At 38.0% G+C, this 19,833-nt stretch overlaps 1 protein-coding gene across 1 annotated transcript in view; it reads right to left on the reverse strand.

Annotated features, from left to right (window-relative positions):
- MDN1 (midasin AAA ATPase 1) overlaps positions 1-19,833 on the reverse strand; it is a 93,011-nt gene that overhangs the window by 58,656 nt on the left and 14,522 nt on the right. The window contains exons 8-29 of the mRNA XM_058801271.1: positions 19,250-19,353; positions 17,219-17,333; positions 15,497-15,690; positions 14,402-14,483; positions 13,632-13,727; positions 12,539-12,651; positions 11,862-12,010; positions 11,705-11,765; positions 11,002-11,213; positions 9,487-9,590; positions 8,360-8,504; positions 7,605-7,701; positions 6,278-6,391; positions 5,501-5,648; positions 5,226-5,336; positions 4,258-4,409; positions 3,618-3,796; positions 3,042-3,250; positions 1,820-1,966; positions 949-1,090; positions 686-820; positions 469-607 (exon numbers count right to left, since the gene is read on the reverse strand). Coding sequence (XP_058657254.1) covers positions 469-607; positions 686-820; positions 949-1,090; positions 1,820-1,966; positions 3,042-3,250; positions 3,618-3,796; positions 4,258-4,409; positions 5,226-5,336; positions 5,501-5,648; positions 6,278-6,391; positions 7,605-7,701; positions 8,360-8,504; positions 9,487-9,590; positions 11,002-11,213; positions 11,705-11,765; positions 11,862-12,010; positions 12,539-12,651; positions 13,632-13,727; positions 14,402-14,483; positions 15,497-15,690; positions 17,219-17,333; positions 19,250-19,353 — 2,948 coding nt within the window. The remainder of the gene's footprint in view (positions 1-468; positions 608-685; positions 821-948; positions 1,091-1,819; positions 1,967-3,041; positions 3,251-3,617; positions 3,797-4,257; positions 4,410-5,225; positions 5,337-5,500; positions 5,649-6,277; positions 6,392-7,604; positions 7,702-8,359; positions 8,505-9,486; positions 9,591-11,001; positions 11,214-11,704; positions 11,766-11,861; positions 12,011-12,538; positions 12,652-13,631; positions 13,728-14,401; positions 14,484-15,496; positions 15,691-17,218; positions 17,334-19,249; positions 19,354-19,833) is intronic.

Consider the following 19,833-nt stretch of genomic DNA (forward strand, 5'->3'; position numbering starts at 1 on the left):
TGTCTAGACCAAGCCTAAGTCTGATGGAATAAACTGCTGAGCATCTAGTTTTCATTTACTACCCAAATAAATTTTCCTTCCCTCTTTTCTTGCATTTTTCTTTCCTTCTATTCCATAAAAATTTACTCTACAAATTTATTACCAGCACAAGAGCAGACAGTATCTACGTCCATGACCTCCACTACCATATATGAGGTGGAGAAGTGGCAGCAAGATTATATTTTCATTTTCCTACTTTTATGTAACTTCTATGTAGTTACACAATGCAGATGAACCCATCAAAGACACAGGTTAAATGAGATGCATCTGCTTCCCCCCAGAAAGGAACTGTGAAAAACAGCAGCTGCAAGTCTTCCATGAGACAGGCACAAATTAAAAGATCCCAGATGAAAGTAGCACTGAAGCCCACGCAATGCTTTTGTCTCCAGCTCAGTAGCTGGTACAGAACATCATAAAAAGCAAGATTACCCAGTGTCTCCCACCAGCAGTACTGGTTCACCAAACTCCAGGGCTCGTCCCACCAAAATGGCAAGTCTCCTCATCCCCTGAGTCCAGACAACATGGCTGAAATCTCTGTCCATCACTGACATCCATGTGGAATACTTAGCTGCACAACACAAAGCAATCCATCAGCTTCAGTCCATCTAGAGATCATCTACCAGTGGGGCCCCTCGAGGAAACTCACCCAGCAGCTTTTTGACACTTTCCCCTGAGAAGAGAGACTCAGGATATATTTTTTTCTTGAAGTGTTTTTCAATGACATTTTGAATGACATCCACCTCCTCCTGTTTCCTGACTCTGCCTGCCAGAAGCATAAAACCTACCAAACAAAGGAAGAGAAAAAGCAATTACTACCTGGGTAATCAGCAACAAAAATTTACACTTCAGAAGTGGGGACTGGAAAGCAATTCTATAGACACTTAACAAAGCTGGGGCAGCAGAGCTCACCATCATTTGCTAAGGGCTGAAGCCAGTCGTACTCCTTCTGCAGCTGCTCTGCCAGCCGGTACCTCTCGGCCCAGCGGAACAGATCCCGCAGGGTAATGAAGCCGTGCTTCCCGGCAAACACCGTGGAACCTCTGCGGTAAGACTGCCACAAGAACAAATGTGAGGTATCTTCTCATCAACCTGTCCAAATACTTCTAGCAAAGCTAATCACCCCTCTCTGCAGTGACATTGCAAAAAGAAAATTCTATGAATAACTACCTAAAAAAGTTCAGAAAAGTCACAATGTCTAAACACTAACTCCTGTTAGGCAGGTATTTGATGAGCATTAGGAACTAAATAATTTAGATAATGATAATTTTAAGAAAAAACAACTAAGAATAGAATATTCTTAGTTGCTACCTGGAATAAAACTAAATCCAGCTTGTGCTGCAATAATTGCTTTTAAATACAAGGTAGTTTTAGTTACATACTAAGTGTCAAACATCTGTTGAATACAGGAGAATCTAAACATATCCAAAATTGCTGCTTAAAAATAATACCAAATTTCACATGACCCAAAGATCCCTACAAATCCAATTCTGTGCTTTGGCTCCAGAGCAAGGGATAATTCTACACATTAAATCCCAAGGTGTTTGTTTTTTTGGTGGGTTGTTTTTTTGCTCCTAGCTTTCTTTCAAATCTGACATCACCTTTCCTAACCTTAGTCTTAACCATTGAAAATTAGTACCTTGGTGGGTTCTCTCCGTGATTTAGGATTTTAAATATACTTCAGCTAACAATATCTCCCCCGTGAAGGAATTTCTGTTTCTTTGTGCATGTTACTTTGATGTTTGGATTTCTTATACTAAAAGAAAAAAAAATACTCTCATACTTGCAGGTCTAACATGACTTTGACAAGCTTGCTGCAGTAAGAAGGTGGCAAACTGCATCGCTTGTGCAGGATGGTTTCCAGTTCAGCACTTGGCAGTTCATCAAAATGCAGCTCAACAAAACGATTTCTGAAGGCTCGGGACAAAACCTAAAATATGAGACCACATCAGTGTTTGAACTTTTTCCTTTGATATTGCTCATAGATATTCCCCTACACATCCCAAGGAAATAAGGATAGTGTCATAGCATACAAATTAACACACACACATCAACATTGAAAGAAAGCATAATAGACAGACTGGATGATAAGAAAGCTTTCAAACGGACTGGGTGTTTTAAGAGCATAGGCAGCTAGGCATTACAAAGCCACAAGCTTACTCTCCTTACAATGGGAGTACTGGAAGGGTAAAAGTGATAAAACTTTTTAGGCTGAGACAGTTTTATAGGTAAAGCAAAATGTGCATGTGCAAGCAAAGCAAAATTAGCAATTCATTCATCACTTCACATCAATAGGCAGGTATTCAGCCATCTCCAGGAAAAAAGGGCTTCATCACACACCAGTGTTACTTAGGGAAACAAACACTGAACTCCCCTTCTTCCTCCTCCTCCTGCCCCCAGTTTTGACTACTGAGCACCATATGACATGGAACATCCCTTTGGGCAGTTTGGGTCAGCTGTCCCAGCTGTATCGCCTCACAGCATCTCATGCACCCCCCCACCTACTCCACAAGTACATGGGGCAGTGTGAGAAGCACAAAAGGCCTTAAATCAGTCCAAGCTTCGCCCAGCAATCATTAAGACATCCCTGTGCCATCAACACTGTTTTGATCACAAATCCAAGCACAGCACCATACCAGTCACCATGAAGAAAATTACCTATTCCAGACAAGAAACAGTACAAAATGGACTTGTACAGCTCAAGTAGAATCTCTTTCCCAGTGCTCTTGGACAAGAAATGCTGATTCAAGTATAATATACATGAAGTTTGGTTCTCTAAATCACTTAAATCATAACTACCTAAAATTAATTAGAAATTCTGTATCCATGAAACAAGCAACTCACCTAAACAGAGCCCAGCTCTACTGACAGTCCACAGCCACCTCAACTCTCTCTCTCTCTCGAAATTCATGCTGCTATACATCATAACATTTTCCCATCACACTCTATGAGAGAGATTAACTCCCTGAAGTCTTGGCTACCCAAAAGGAACAGATCATACAGACCTTTCTGCCACCATAGAGACCTGGAGGGTTCTGAGTGGCAAAGAGCATGAAGCGAGGGTGAGCTTTGACAACCTCCTGGGTCTCAGTAATGAACAGCTCCCTGTTATCATCCAACAAGCGGTTGAGAGCCTCCAGAACATCAGTGGGAGCCAAATTCAACTCATCCAGAACAATCCAGTAGCCCTTTCTCATTGCATCTATGAGAATGCCTTGGGGGGAACAGAAAAATGCCTAGTTAAAAATCTTATAAAGCAAATCTAACAGAAGCATCCACTCAGATACTTTCAGCAACCCATTTCATTCAGGATGAACACTAACCCAGAGAAGGAAGCAACAGTACTGTTTAAGTTGTTGTTGGCTTAGCATCTTTAGGTCCCATAGGACAAGCATAAGGAGACTTTCCAAAATTCATTGAAATTCACACAAGCGATTATCATTAAAGTGCAACTACTAACTTTATGACAGGTCATCTCTCTATTGTAATAAATCAGACAAGTTAATCAGAAAAGGGGGAAAAACACACCCAGCCACTGAAATGAGACAGGAATTTGGAGTATATGGAACATGCTCTCTTACCTTCCTTAAATACCAGCTTTCCAGAGGCATCTGATGTGTAACAGCCAATATATTCTTGGATATCAGTATGCTCATGGTTGTTGATCCTTACACAATGATTCCCAGTGGCAGCAGCCAACCAGCGAATTAAACTGGTTTTACCAACAGAGGTCTCTCCTTGAATCAGTACTGGATGAGTCCTAAAAGCCATGACCAAAATAGTGGGTTAGAAGCATGAGCCATGGCTTTCTCACACACAAGATGTCAACATGGTTAAATCACACTACCAAAACACCACCACTTAACTCATTTGGGGTATCCAGGATCACACACTAATGGGGAAATAAAAATATCTTTACTCCCAAGTGCTAACAGCTACCCATGAAGCTTTTCATGGCAGTGTGAAATAAGCAGGTTATTCTAACTGCAAATTTCTAGATCAGAATTTAAATAAAATTAGGTATGGCAGTAAGATGGTTTAAGGAAACAAAAAACACATGTATAAATTTCAAGTCACTCTATAATGAAAAGTTAACTGTAAAGTAGAAGGAAAATAGACATTATTCATCCAAACAATAAAGATTAGAGGGACACCAACAACTCAAGGCCTAAACAAACATAATTACATTACTTTTTTAAAGCAAGAAGTTAAAACACTTACCCTGCAGAAACAACCCTGACAATGTCCTTCAGATTAAGCTTAACTGAAGGGGTGAGCACGTAACTCTCATCTATTGTAGGTTCTTTGTCCCCAGCTGAAATCCAGTACCCTTCTATAAGTATGAAACTCCCTCCTTTAGGTTTTGGTATTTGCTAAGGAGACATGACAGAAATAACAGATTATACAGATGGGTTTCAATTTGCTAATGAAAACAACTACTGTCACACCACTGCTACATATTCTCTAAAGAAATTTTTAATTAATCCCTGAGCACTCCTGCAGTAACCACTGTCCCCTTGCCACAGAATGCAAATTACAGGAAAAACCTGACCAGATTATTTCAGGGTCATGAAGCAGAAATCTTTGCCAGTGGCATGAAGATGAAAATGTCTCAAGAGTCTTATCACTGAAATTTGAAGGACATTTACAAGCAGGAGCTTTGCTTTAATATTTTTTATATTTTTATACACATTTTCCAGCATGAAAGGGTTTATTTTGAAACAAATACCCATCTCTTTAACTGGCTTCCCCATCCCCCATGCAAACTCATGCTGGGTTCCCAGCACTACTGACATTCTTCCTTTCCCATAAGAGACAAAGCACAGATGCTTCTTCATATCCATATGTTCTGCATTCAGTCTAAAAATATAAAGCCTGAGAAAGCTTGTCCAAAGTCTGTGAAAGCTTTACAGTTGGAACCACTGCATTAAGCTGTCCACACTCCACAGTGCTTCAGTTATTCAGGCTTCCATATTTTTTCAAATTAATAAATAAAACCAGCTAACACATCAACATTCAAGCAAAGTAAAAAACTAGAAAAGAACGGCATTAATTTTTTCCACTTCTTAACTTTGTAAAATGAAAAACAGAACTGCAAGAATGAAATGTAGAGGAAAATTGAGGGAAGACAACTCAAAATAAATTCTACGTTAAATACTAGACAGCTCTTCATAATCTTAGTTGCTTACCTGCTTGAGAAGGCTTTTGATGTTGCCAGAGACTATATGCTGGCATATCAGCTTTTGAACCACTGGGTGAGAACCTCTGTCAAGCTGTGTCAGGAAACTCAAACAGAAGCCCTAAGAAGAAGAATTATTTTCAGTGATGAACAAGAAAAATAAGGAAAAAACATACAGATTAAAGAACCATTTCTGTTCAATACTGAACTTAGAGAAGATTATCCTTTACCCAAACAACCTCTGTAGTGAATACACACTGAGCACATGCCAGCCCAGGTAATCACCTCATACAGGGAGCGTGCTATGCTGCCACAGGGATTGGATGCTGCAAATCTCAGGGCCCTGCACAGGGTACGGAGACTGTAGTGAGGTCTGTGGCCAGTTCCATCCACCAGCTTGGTTTCTGCTTCCTTTCTCACAGACAAATAGAAGCTGCAAAAATACAGTTACACAGAGCTGTTACTGATCAGCCCACTGCTCCAAGCAATCAAAGCCCAAGTATGAACACTTCAGTTTATCCCCAACTGTTACTTTTCTCAAAAGCTCCAGGTTAGGAAAGCCATGCCAAGCTCTGCCATCTGTACAGTCAGTGAAGCACAGCAACAGAGTATTTTTAGAGCCGTATTTCTGACAGAGCTTGATACATAGAGAGTGACTATAAACTCCAGATATTCTAAACATGAGATAGGTCACCTCACACTAGGGGAAAGAAAGGTTACTCTGGTCAAACACACAAGACTTTCCTCAGAATTATCTACAGAAGCAAACCATTGTAGTCTCCCAGACATGAAAGAGGACTGAAACAACAATGCTATATAACTGGTGCCATCAAGAAAACAATTCTGAGTTTCAAAAAATTAAAATCTCCTTCCCACAAATACAGAAACCTGCAGAATTAAAGAGATGGATGTCTATACTCTTCTGTTTCCTACAGCTATGCCAACTGCTGCATGGAGAGCATTATAGTGTTTCTCAAAGCAGGCTAACCACAGACTATCACCACATACTTATTTTTTGTGACTTATTTCATCAAGAATTTAAAAAGATTACAGTCAACTTACTTCACAATTCCTTGTACTGTATTTCTGCTCACATTCAAGCTTCTCAGATAATCCATTATAAGAATTTGCAAGTCTCCTTCATTTCTCAATTCTTCTACATAAAGTTCAGTAAACCTGCAAGAATCAAATCAATCTGTAACACTTCAGATACCTGACCATATGGAAAAATCATGTTGTATATAAATCCCATGGCATATAACATTTTAAATTTGTAATTAACAGTTAAAGCTGCAGACCTATATACTGTCCAACCTACAGACAGACTCAAGAAGCAGAGCAGTTGAAAAATAAGGTATTACTAATATTTTCAAGTAATTTATCTGAATTAGTTTAACATCTTAGACTGACAGTGAACAGTGCGATTTAAATTACAAATTTAAACAATTTGCAAGAGATACTCAAATGTTACAGCCTAAACAACAAAGTACTGACACAGCAGTAGCTATTTTTGACAAATAGTAGTAGGTATTTTTGACAAATAGAAATATAAATTCATTTAAACTTAGTAAGTTATGCTGATGCTGAAATCTCTTTTCTTCTGTATTACACTCATTTTCTTTCCTTTCACTAGTCTGCAAGAGAGCCAAGAACAATAAAACCTTACTTTGCCACTAATAACTACAAATGACTAGTTACACATAGCTAGTGCATCTCTAGAGTCTTGCCCAGTGTTTATGAATCTGGAAAGGGACTACATATGCAACTTTTGGCACTCATGAGTGAAACTGCATCAAGGAGGAGATGTGTGCATACAGGAACAGGTAATGGTACTGAAGAATGGATTTGTCTCAATTCCAATTGCCTTGCCACATTTTAAATGTGCTGAGACCACATATCAAATATTGGGTGCCACCATGCAAATCACCTTCCTTTTGAGTAAACAAGACTGGATATTCAGCTTTTTGCAAGGATCATCAACACTTCTAAGTTAAGAGAAAGGCTGCTAAGCAGACACCAAGCACTTACCTGTCTTTTTCACTCCCATCAGGAACATAATGCTTTTAGCATTATACTGCAGTACCTGGGAATGCTGCAGTAACATTCCCAGGTGCTGACAGCTTCAATGTGAGGAATAATCATTTCCTGTTCCCAATGACAACACTCTACACTACTGCTAGACCATTTGCTCATGGCTCAGCTACTTCCAAGTATTTTGCTGACTCTATTTCAAGAAAAACCTTCACTATACATCTCTCACAGGTAGTAAATGAGTTCATACTTGCATCCTCAGGCTTCAGATAAAGCATTCCTCACTGGGCAACTCCTGAAACTAATTAAACTCTGAAAAAGACAGTGACTATTTTGTCCCACAATCATTATTTCCTACCTGTTTCTTATTCCTAGAGGAAGATTTCTCTTTCCAACATCTGTAGCTGGATTCATGCACGCAAACAAGCGAAAATCAGGGTGACGGACAAGAGGCTCTAAAGCAAAACAGAAATAAAAGGCAAAGTTCATGATAAACACAGGATATTTATATGTTAAATAAGGTGTATTTGATCTAAAGCAATTTTCTATTGCTGCACTACTACATTTCCTCCATTTCCTTCATATCCTTAAAAATGCCAGCATCAAGAATTTTCAGAGAATAATCCCATGTGATTTTATCAGAAGTACCTGCATCTTCACAACAGCCACACGCAAGTAAAACCCTGACTTTTTTATGTGTAGCAAGATGTTGTAAAAACACAAAACACTTCAAAAATTATGTCAGCCCTAAACCTGGAACTCCTTTTGCCTCTTTCAGAACAATAGCCAGTGCTTCCCTCAGCCAGAAGAAAATAAAGCCTGGGATGCTTACACAACATTTGCCTCTCTCTGTAGCTTTTGAGAGCAGCATTCAGCAACTGTAGTTTTTTATCTTTACATCTCTAAAGGGAGTTAACTTTCTACACAGCAGTGCTCACATTGCTGTTGAGAACAGACCACTTGCAAAGAAGTATGAAATCTACAAAGAGCACATTGCTCTCTTGTGCACATGTTCATTTTAATGGTAAATGATCTCAACTTATTTTGAGCTACATAGAATAGGGAACTCAGCTGAGCACCAAGATAAGGCATAAGCAAGCACAGAAATAGTACCTGTGTCTCCTCTGTCCAGTAACACCAGTGACCCAGATGATCCTTCCAATAAACCACTCAGGCACTCCAAAGTCTCTGCTGCAGCCAAGTTAATCTCATCCAATAAAATCCACTCTCCTTTTTTTACTGCTTGTGCCAGAGTACCCTAAAAGAAAGATCAATTTGTTAAACATGTTGCCAGGAATGAAATGTCAACTGAAGCATTCAGATACTGGAATTACTTGGTGTGCAATCTATGGCTCAATTAGACAAATGGCAATTCCAGACCTTTTACAGGAATAGCAGTTTTACTGCTCTCCCTCAATAACAGCAATCATTTTGCCAGTCACAGAAGTCACACAGTTATCATATCATTGGACCAGTTACTAGTTAGATTGGCTCAAATACAACAGATTTAAGATCCCTTTTTTGTGCAATCTAGCACTGTGGTGCATAGGTGCAATACCACATGAGAATAAAGTTAATCCAAAGAAATCCAAAGACACAAGCAGTATTATGCTCCTAAGGAATCTGTACCCTATTAATTAACACTATATTAAGTCAGAGGTTCTCCAACTACTCACAAATACATTTTTCTATAGAGGACTGGTCAGCATTTCACACACTTTACATGAAATTTGAAAGAATATATTCAGATTATTGGGGTGACAACAAACAAGCAAAATAAACCTCATGGTTTTTCCTAATCACACATAACATCTTCAAAACATATTACAGGTTTGAAACATTTGGAAAAATCACTTCTAGATAAACAGCACAGATTCTTAATATTAAATCCTTCACAGGATTCCCTAGCCAGAAGTAAGACCTACTGGAGACTGATCAAGAAGTTTTTTCTAATCTCCTAGAATTAAAGAGAAGATATGACATACTGACATTTTTGTCATACCAGTCCTAATTCCTGTTATACAGCACTGAATTAATGTGCTAGCACAAACCAGTCTCCACTGCCCATCTCACCACTGCTTCCTTGAATCTGCACGCTTGATTTCATGGAGTTATCATGGCACATGTTTTACTTCACAGCAAGGTTCTTGCCAGGAAGCTACTTATATAATACTGATTGCAAAGTCTTTTAAATACTTCTCCTTATTCCTCCTAGCATCAAAATGCAAATGTCTAAATACCTCAACAAATGCAAAGAGAAGGGCATTTTCTGTCATTTTCATCTGTTGATGAGCATGATTCAGTTTAAGACCAAATGCCTCCCATTTTTCCTTCAGTGGTAAGCCTGCAAGAAGAAAAAATTTTAAGTTTGTACCATCAGAACAGTAGCACAAAAAATGTTTCACAACTGTTTTTTAATCAAGTTGTTTCAAGCAGAGAGATACAAAAGCTCAAGCAACAAAAAAATTTAAGTCCTTCAGATGACAAAAAAAATAATTTAATCTTGTTGACTTGGTTTCCTGCATGTGTGGTTTTTTGTTTTTTTAAATTTAACTGTGCCCATATGTGAATAGTGCTCAGATAATTTGCTATTCATTCCCAGATGAGGAACAAATACCTATATTGCACATTGTTCCAGCATGACTGTTACCACTGTCTAATTTCCAAAGACAGAAAGAGACATGCCAAAAAAAAAAAATCCAAATTTCTAACCCTTATGACAGAACAGATTAATAATGAACACTTCAGTATCAATAATTAACACACTATTGCTTATCAGATACAATATTTACTATAGCACTGATTTCAGTTATTTGTTAAAATCCCTACCTGAGCTACATGCAACATCAAAATTCTTTAAGAAACTTTGCAAGATTTCAGCTTGTCTTTATTTTAGGATTGTCAATTCCTGCAATAAGTGCAAGAATTTTTTAAACTTTTTTTTTTTAAACTTTTGGGGGCACTTATTTTAATATCTGCATATTCAAAAGAACCAGTTAAAAGAAGAGTGGAGATAAAGTTTGTAATTACTTTTATTTAGCCCAAATGGAAAGAAAGATACAATTTCACTTGTTCTGCTGGTCTAGAACCAGAAACAATTCCAAGCAAGGCAAAGTATCAACATCACCTCAGCCCCAAAATGGGTTGTGAAGTATAAAACAAGAAAAACTTATTCGGAGATAAAACCACTCTGGAACAAAATAAAGCACTAGGCCAGTCAGCATCACTAACAGAGGAACCAAGGCAAAAGAAAGATCTTAAAAATAATTTCTACCCTAAAACAGTTATTACTTTGCGTTTGGTTCTGTTATTGTTGTTTTGCTTTGTTTTTTAAAAAGGACATTTTTGAGACACAGGCAGGTTCCAGGGCTGAAAAGTGGGAATGCATTCACATAGAAGAGTGACACACAAATGAGCAGGACTGCTCCCCAGCACAGCAAACAAGTACTGAGTGGAAACCAGATGTCAAGGGTCACAAAGCAGACAATCTCCACACTCTCAGACATAGCTACCAGCAGAGATGAGTTAGAAAAAGGAAAAACAAAACAAAACCCAACGACTGTTCTAACGCTGTTCAGAATGTCTTGTTGCAATGCTGATATTGCACTTCTCAAAACCAGAAAAAAAAAAAGATGTAACATAGGGGAAGGGAAAAAACCCTAAACTTCAAACAAACCCAAACAAAATTCACCAGTATTCATCTACCCTCTGCATGGTTTAGTATTAATGTGTGTTTGATCCATCTGAAGTCTTACCAGATGCATTTTCTTTTACTTCTTTATTAATAGCAGATTTATGAATATGTTGCATTAGTTTTAGCAGATCATGCCAACGTTTCTGTCTGTAGCAAGTCTGAATGTGTCCCAAGAATGTTTGATTTTTCTTCCTAGAGAATGTCTGATAGAAGAGTTCTTCAAAAGACTCTCGCAGAGGGAGCCAGATCAGCTTGTTATCCACAGGCTTGTAACTGAAGAGAAGCAAAAGAGTAATTATTTATGTGAGACAGTCACCTGTGAACTTAAAACAGAAAACAAGTCCAAAACCAGTTACTTGAAACAACAATAAGCTGCATGGATGAAACCTTGTTTCTAAAGTTTTTTACTCAACCAATGAACTAATAGAATCGTACATATCTTAATGCACCAGGAGGTGATTTTTGTAAAGACAGGAACACCCTGATAAGTAAAATATTTGTAATGCTACCAAACAATCTGTCCAGTGAATATTACATCAGATGTATATTGAACAGCTTAGGCATTTTTAAAGCCATTGGGCTGTGTTTTTGAATGACTTCATCACACACAGCTCTGCACACAATTCGGTGTAACTGCTCTGCTCTTCAGCAATGACAAGAAGGTTTCTGCATGCAAACATATTTATTAAGACATTTATCCTACTAGGTAACAGATACTGCCCATTTGTTCTGCAGAACAGACAAAACAGTGGTCAGTGACTCACCCCCCTAAGAGATCTGCTGTGTCACTTTGTTGGTTCATGTTGACAACCCTCAAACGGTGTCCTTGAAACAGAGATGAAAAGCACCATCAACTTGTGGGTTTGTTTGTTGTTTTTCACATTATCTTCACGTAAATTACAATTTTTACACATTATTTACCTGTAATATGAGCTAGGTACTGGACTGCTGAGGTTTTGCCAGTTCCTGTTTCACCAACCAAGAGCACAGGCTCCCCTTTGACAACAGACACTGCAAGCTGTTCAATCAGTACTGCAGATGGCCGTGTGGCAGCAAAGGTATGCTTTGCCCTGGAAAAACAAAGCAAGTTACTCAAACTAAGATTTATCAAGGAGTTCATTTCAATTTTGCCTTTAATAATTTTTTTTTTTTTGTGGAGGTTTGATTTAGGATTTTTTTTTAATGTAGGTTGGAAAAGAAATAGTTCTAAGATACCCTTCTAAGATACTCATTTTTCTCAAGATACAACCTAAAAATTCAGGGTTTCCAAATAACTTCCTGGCCAATGAAGTTACCAACACATACAAAAATCTCCCTCAACCAAGGCAGAGCCACCACAATCTTTTTATAACAGCTGTGGATCCACACTCTTTCGAAGACACTCTAGTTCAGAGAAGCTGAAAATCTCCATGCTTTGGCTGCCAGAAGCATGATGCAGACACTCTTAAAAATACACAAGGTAAAACTTGGATTGCAAGGGAAAGAGCTCTCACATTCCTTTCATTAGAATGAGAATACCCAATTCGAATTTTCCTTAAACCCTGTGACCTGCAGCCTATGTGAATTTCAATTCACGTGGAAACTACAGGATATTCTACCTTTGAAGAGTGAGAGCCTGGTTCTGCTTCTTCACAAGATTCACTCTTCCAACAGAGACATCTTGTTCCCGTATTGAAATTTCCGGTTTATAGAGTTCACAGAAGAACTCCACCTGTGAAAAAAGCATCAGCATCTCCAATACTAACGTTGCTTCCACAACAGTAACAACACCCATGCCATGCTACCAGTATTATTTTGCAGCAAGTTAATTTTTAATAGTATAATTCTGTATTTTGGAGGTTTTACATAATCATAATGTAAAACAGTGAAGGACTTCAGAAGTGTTTTTATCTATACAAACAACTTTCAACTTAATAACTTGGTAATAGTCTTTGCCACTGTATTTCTACTTCACCTACTTCCATGGTAGTTCAACAACACAAACTTGAACAATTATTTTAACAATAAGAAAACAGTCTCCCTTAAAAAAAAATCCTTTGTGTAAACAAGGATATTTTGCCACTTGCAGGGAATAATACATTCCTGTAATGAAATAATGCAAAGAAGGACAAAGAGAAAAATCCACAGAAGAGTCAGGGATCCATCTGTCAACTTAAAAGTAACTACAGATGGAATTTGCTTTGCAGACTTCTTTCTACAGTCAGAAATAGTTCACAAAGAAGTGATTTAGTTTAATTTTGTCATTTATACAGCTCCAGAGAGGCAGCTGATTTTGTAATCATGAGTACAGAACAAGTAGCAGTAAAGATCATGTTTCTCGCTGATCTCTCTGTTTAAGAGTTTAATATTCACTAAGTAAAACACATTCTTTGCTACCCTGTGCATATAGTGGTATCATGTGCTTAGGCAGCTATGCTGCTCCAGCTGTGAAATCCTTCTTTTACATCCTGAGGCCATTTGCTCTAAAACAGGTAGCAGGGAACTTTCAGAGAAAAAACAAATGCAGGAGAACAAAAAATAGGATAAAAACAGATCCTGGGATGGAATAGAAAGCAAAAAAAACCTGTTTGGGATGGAAAAGTGAGCATAATTTAAATAAGAAATGGTGTAACATATTTCAATTAATCATAGAAAAATTGCAAGCTATAGAATACTACCAATAAAGATCATGTTAATTGTAGCTCACCATACCTTTTTTTTTGAAATGTTTAGGTAACTTCCAATAACTTTTGCCATTTTCTGTCTGCTCCCTTGATTGGACAACATGGCTGTGAAACAGTCCAGTGCCTGTCAAGGGGAAAACCAACTTCTTGAAAACTAATTTTGTATGATTTTATCTGACAAAGCACCATCTTAATCTAAACGAACTCAAATCCAATCCAACCACTGCAAATAAAACTATTTCACTGTCCTCTGACGGAGTTAAACAACAGAGTTCAAAAAGATGCAATAAGAACTTCTAAACTCTGTAACGTAGTGGGTTTACACCAAAAATAAAAACTTTTCAATGCCCAACCACAAAAGCTGTTTTTAGACAAATGGACCAAAATGGAGATGGAAGTAACATTATAAGATCTCACATCTCAAAACTGCCTCTGACAGATGCACACCCAAAAAGTCCTCAACCTATACTGTAAACTGATGAGTAGGTAAGAAGAAAAGTAGCCCCATATTACAAGAAAAAGAAAGGTCTCAGCCACATGCAATCCCAGCTTGTATCAGTTACAATTATTTCCCACCATGCCGTTTGTACAACAGCACAAATTTCTTTTAGCACCTTACTGCAAACAACTTTCCTAGTAGCAACAAAAGCTTCTGATCAGAGAGATCACAAACATTCCAACTAGTCCAATTGCTTTAAAACAAAACCAAACAAATTCCCATCTCACATTCCCAAAGAGAGGATTTCGTGAGACATCAATAGAATTTGGGATCAATTTCTGCATCAAGTCTTACCGCACCTCCTGAAAAATATTCACTGCTGTGGTTGAAGAATTACTGTCAAAGTTGCAAGCAATCCTGCTGCACCAATTCAGTAGGTCTCTAAAAAGAAAAAACAAAAAGATTTAGAACAAACATGCCAAAATACACAGCATCTTCTTTCATATTCAGCTTAGGTCATGACATCATCTTGCGGCACTTGCACGTGTAGTTGCTGTGCAAGTTGTACATGGGAAGATACAAAGGACAATAATTCTGAGGAGCAGCTGAGCACACACCAACATTGCTTATAAATAGATCATACATACTCCCATTAAATCATAACTTTAACTGTAAAACTCAAAGGTATTAAAGAGTCCAGACAGGTATAAACCCCCTATTTTTTCAAGATACAGATTCCTTACCAACAACAAGATCTTCCAAAAGGCAAGAAAAGGAAACTTTGTTCTAGAAAAAACTGACATTCTTTTGCTCTACACAAATATCAGGTACTACCCACACCTAGCATTTACTAACTAATTTACAAAGCACTACTGGTTACAGAAATTCCAGATGAGTAGAACTGACATTTGGTAGGAGAGGAAGAAATAATTCAGCATCAAACTACATTTCATCACAGAATTTCTGAAACTAACAGTACATTACAGATACAGTTATTTTCAGTCACCTTAAGTTATAATGCTGAGTGTTCAGCATGAAATAATCAAGATAATACACTCAGTTACTGAAAATGTTATTTTCTAGCTACTGAGATAACACTATAAGCACCTTCCAGTTCTTAACTAGTACCAATATCTTGTGTTAACAATAATTAAGAATAAATTCACATGGACTGATGCCAACAAAGTACTGCATATGACAGAACCCACACATTCCCCCATGCCACCCAAAAAGTAAGTATAGCAAATAGGAAGTTTAAATAATCCAGAATGACTTTAGCTTCTTTAAATGATATATTAATCATTATTTAAAACAAAAAAATCTATTTCCCAGTTTTTCACATTTAATTATTAAGCTATTACCATTCTTTCTAAAAAGTTAAGAAAAATAACAAAACTAAACCCTTCTATCTCTGTAGCTAGCTGGTTTCCAATAAACATGTAAGAAAAGACAACCTTAGAGATAGTTCTCGTCCTTCCAAACTTGGTTTCTTATGTTCTGATCTCGATTCTGATGTTGCTTCTGGCACATGACTGGAGCCAGCAGCACTGTTTTCTGGTGCCTGATACTTGTCTCCAGCAAGGTCAATGAAAATGTTTAGCAAGTGATCTGTCACAAGAGCAAGGTTGGGGTATCTCCTTTGGAGGATCTGAAACCAGACACAAAAAAAAAAGAAAAAAAAATGTAACAAAACAAGAAAACAACAAACCCATCCACATTGGAAAGAAACCAACAGCACCCCAGTTTTCACTGGGAGATGCTTCAATAGATATAGCTAGCAAGCAATATGAAACTGCTCTCCTGAAATCTCTCACCTGAAGAAATCAGAAATTATGACTACTATGATACTGATTTTGATGCCAAAACCAAACTTTTCCGGCTCAGCTCTACTCCAGATCATTTAATACATTTGCACAAATAGCAACAGGAAGAAAAAAAAGTACATTCAATCTTATCTGAACCCAAATCGTGACCAGTTTACAACTGGTAAAAGAAGTCCTTACCTCCCATCCTTTTATTGACTAAATTCATATTGCATTCAAATTATCTACTCACTGTGCTGACAAAGGCACGTTAAGGGGATAATTTTTCTTTTGTAACTTCCTTTCAGCTTTGTTCTCTCCACTAAAGCTTGCCAACCAAAATATTGCTTCTCAAAATTACTCTTCACAGATACAGGCCAGGAAAACTGGTCCTACCCTGCCAGACAGACTTTTAAGATAATCAAAAAAATCACGAGACTTTTTTCAAGGCAAGTAAGTGGGTATACTACTGTGGAATCTAAGTACTCAGTTTATACATTTTTGTGACTTAAGCTACAAAGTTGCAGAAAAAGAATAAAAAGAACCTGGTGGTAAGAGACACAGCTAACACTCAAGTTTTGTTTTTTCATAAAGTTTTTGTAGTTGTTCTTGCCCCACTCCTACCAATTAGCTGACAAATGACAAGAAAGGAAAAAAACCTCACAGATATTTAAGGCCATCTATAATTGTGCTGGCTGCTGAATGAGACCAAAGGAGTGAATGAATTCTACTGAAAAAAATTGTCTTCTCCATTCTAGAAAATTCAGAATTTTCTCCCAAACTGTTCTGCTATATACCATTCACTGCGTTTTCCCTCAGCCAAGGTTCTTCCAGAATCAGATCCTGTTTTGAGCTCTGTATCACAAGGAGAATCTCCAGAGAACTGAATTTTCATATGAGCCCTAGGCTGTTTTAATCTTCTGAAGAATTACACAGAGCAAACACCTCCCAGAGATGCTAACAAAAGAAAGATGTTAACAGAAGCAGTTATTTTTAACTGATAAGTGACCAACTATTTTTCAGCTCAAAGCTTAGAACACCAAATTAGAGTAAACTCAATTTTCTTTTTTGCTATTTCTCTCTGCTTTCAAGTCGCTGTGGGCTAATAAGCAGCAAAGTAACTTGATTCTTAGACCCACACAAAGCACAATTGTGTCTGTCAAGGCAAGTTCCAGGAATCTTGGTTCAATTCACTTCAAATTTTCCTGACAAACTGCCTGTTTACTTCAAAATTGGCAGCACAAAGCTGAAATTGTAAGGGACTATTGTAGAACTTGAAGATAAATAAGGATTCAATTAACTACTGAAAACCATTTATTACTCTAAGATGAAACAATTATTCACATGCCACAATGGAGCAACACACCCCCATACCTCCTTGAGCTCTCCTTTGCTCATGTTATCCAGATGAATTTTGGTCCAGTATTTGTCCAGAAGAGCAGCATGGCTGCTTTGCTGCCTGTACCAACCTCCACCACAGCTGAATATCCTAAATCAAAACAACAATGAAGAAACACAGCATGTTGAGTGTGGCTGAAGAATTCAGCCTTTTCAGTGCATTTCTGTGCATCAAAGAACATGGTACATACAGCTGCTACAGCATAATGCAACAGGCATAAATGACACTGTTTGTCACTGTACTGTCCTGTAGCCCACCTTGCCTATCCATGCCTTCCTATATGCCAAAATCTCCACTGAAATACTTTCAGAAAGACTTAACTTACTGTTAGTTGACTGTCAGAAGCAATATACAGGATCTTTTGTAAAGGGAGAAACCTGACACAAGTGGCCTGTGAAGAACCTTAAAGGATCTGTGATCTTATTGCAGAGGTGCAGAAAAAGCATCTTCAGCCCTGTCCCCTCCACAGTGTTCCACAATTCTTCTTCCTTGTCCTCCAGACTCAGCTCTTTCCATCATCTATTTCATACTCTTTGTTCTTTTACTACAGAAATAACTATGCAGCATGTAAGAAGTAGCCTTGCACATGCAAAGCATTAGATTTGGGGTTGTGGTTTGGCTTTTGTTTTCTGGTGGGTTTTCATTAAATTTTTTCTTCTTTGTTGTATTGTGTTTTGTTTCAATTGTTAAATACTATTTCCCAGCTGGAAACTGCAATAGATTTACAGAATCTACTCTAACAAGCCTAATGAAAATTATAATTTGCTGCTACACAAACTGTTCACTGATGGTTTTGACTGGGACAGAGTTAAATTTCTCTATAGTATGGGTGGCTGGTGTGGGGCTGTGTTTTACATTTGTGACCCAAGCAGTGCTGATAATGCAGGGATGTCTAAGTTACCCCTGAGCAGGGCTTCCAGAGAGGCAAGGCTTTTCCTGCTCCTCAGGAAAGCACCAGCACCACCCAGCAGAGGGGGGGTGAGGGAACACAGGGAGCTGGGATGGGACATGGCCAGGAGAGCTGATCCCAACTGAATATCCCACCAGGATATTCCATACCAGATTCCCAGCTGACCACAAGGCTATCCCATGTTCCATATCAGCAGTGCCCAGCATACACAGCTGTGGGAAGAAGGAGGAAGGGTGGGGATGCTCAGAGTGATAGGGTCTGTCTTTGTTTGTGTGGAAAGCTTTTGCCTTATCTAAACTCTATTTCAATCCATGACTTTTCCCACTTTTACTCTCCCAACTCCCTCCCCCATCCTGCTGTAGAGGAGTGAGCCAGTGCCTGTGTGGTGCTTAGCTGCTGACCGAGGTTAAACCATGACAACCACGCATAAAGAAACACAAATTCTTATGAAATGAGGCAACCAAAGGAGTGGAACACAGAAGACTCAATTCCAGAAAAAACAGATCAGAAAAACAAATATATAGAAGTAAGACAAAATCAGGGAAATTTGTTAAAGGCTTTGAAATAAACTACAAAATATTTGAAAACCATGTAACTGTCATTCCCCATACAGACCTCCTAATCTTTAACCTTGATACAAATATTACATTTTCCTATACAAAAATCATTTTGACATCCAGGCAGGAGCCACTACAACAGTGAAACAATCAAGCAGAGCATATTGTATCTTTCTCTGGTTAGAAAAAGTTAAAAACACCTATATTGACACTATAACTATTTCATAACTATCAATAAACCTTTTTCACACATTCCTATGAGTGGTGTTTTGTCTTGGTGATGGGTTGGTTTTGTAGGGTTCCTCCTAGCAAGGTTCATTTCTTCAGCCTTGCTGAAGCTATTTTTCTGTACAAAGACTGGGATTCACCCCAAGGCTGCCTTCAAGTGGAAAAAAATTTATTTTCACAGTTTCTATGATTTATATTGCTTGTTAACTGGAAATTGCTAGAATACTCCTATAAAGGTACCCTGTAAAAATCACCATGGACTTTAAAAGAGGATACCATGTTCCCAATATCATTTAAGTTTACAAACCTACCTCCTGGTTGCAAAAAATTGGAATCCTGGTGCTACTTTTAAACAGTCACCACGACCAGGTATCAGTAACTCTCTTTTCTCCAAAAGTGGAATCAGCACAGAGATCTGGAGAGAAAAAGAAAAATTATAAAACCCTTTTTTTGTTTTGGTGACACTAACAGACAGCACAACCATCCACACTTATTTCACACTCGAGATGCTGGAGCAATGCCACTGAGCACCATTACATTGCCAGCAACTGCTATTTCCAGAGATGCACTTCCAAGTGATGCTACCAGGAACTGCAGAGTTCCCAGCAATTTTAACCAGCAGTGGAAGCCAAAGGTGTAATGTTTACTTACCTTTTTTTCTCCTGTATTCAAATTTAATGGTAAGACAATGGAAATGGCAGCCAGTACACTTCAAGTCCAAATCAAAACGATTAATTTTAAAATTATCAAATTACTTATTGGACACATTCAAATCAGAAGCTTTATTTTGTTTATCTGCCTGAACAAAAATAACCTGTGTCTCAAGGATGACATTCTCAACCATAATCCTTTTTCAGTGTATACACTGCTACCCCAGGAGAGTTTGGTACCTATT

Source organism: Ammospiza caudacuta, chromosome 3 (genome assembly GCF_027887145.1).
Source record: "Ammospiza caudacuta isolate bAmmCau1 chromosome 3, bAmmCau1.pri, whole genome shotgun sequence".
Taxonomy (NCBI): Eukaryota; Metazoa; Chordata; class Aves; order Passeriformes; family Passerellidae; genus Ammospiza; species Ammospiza caudacuta.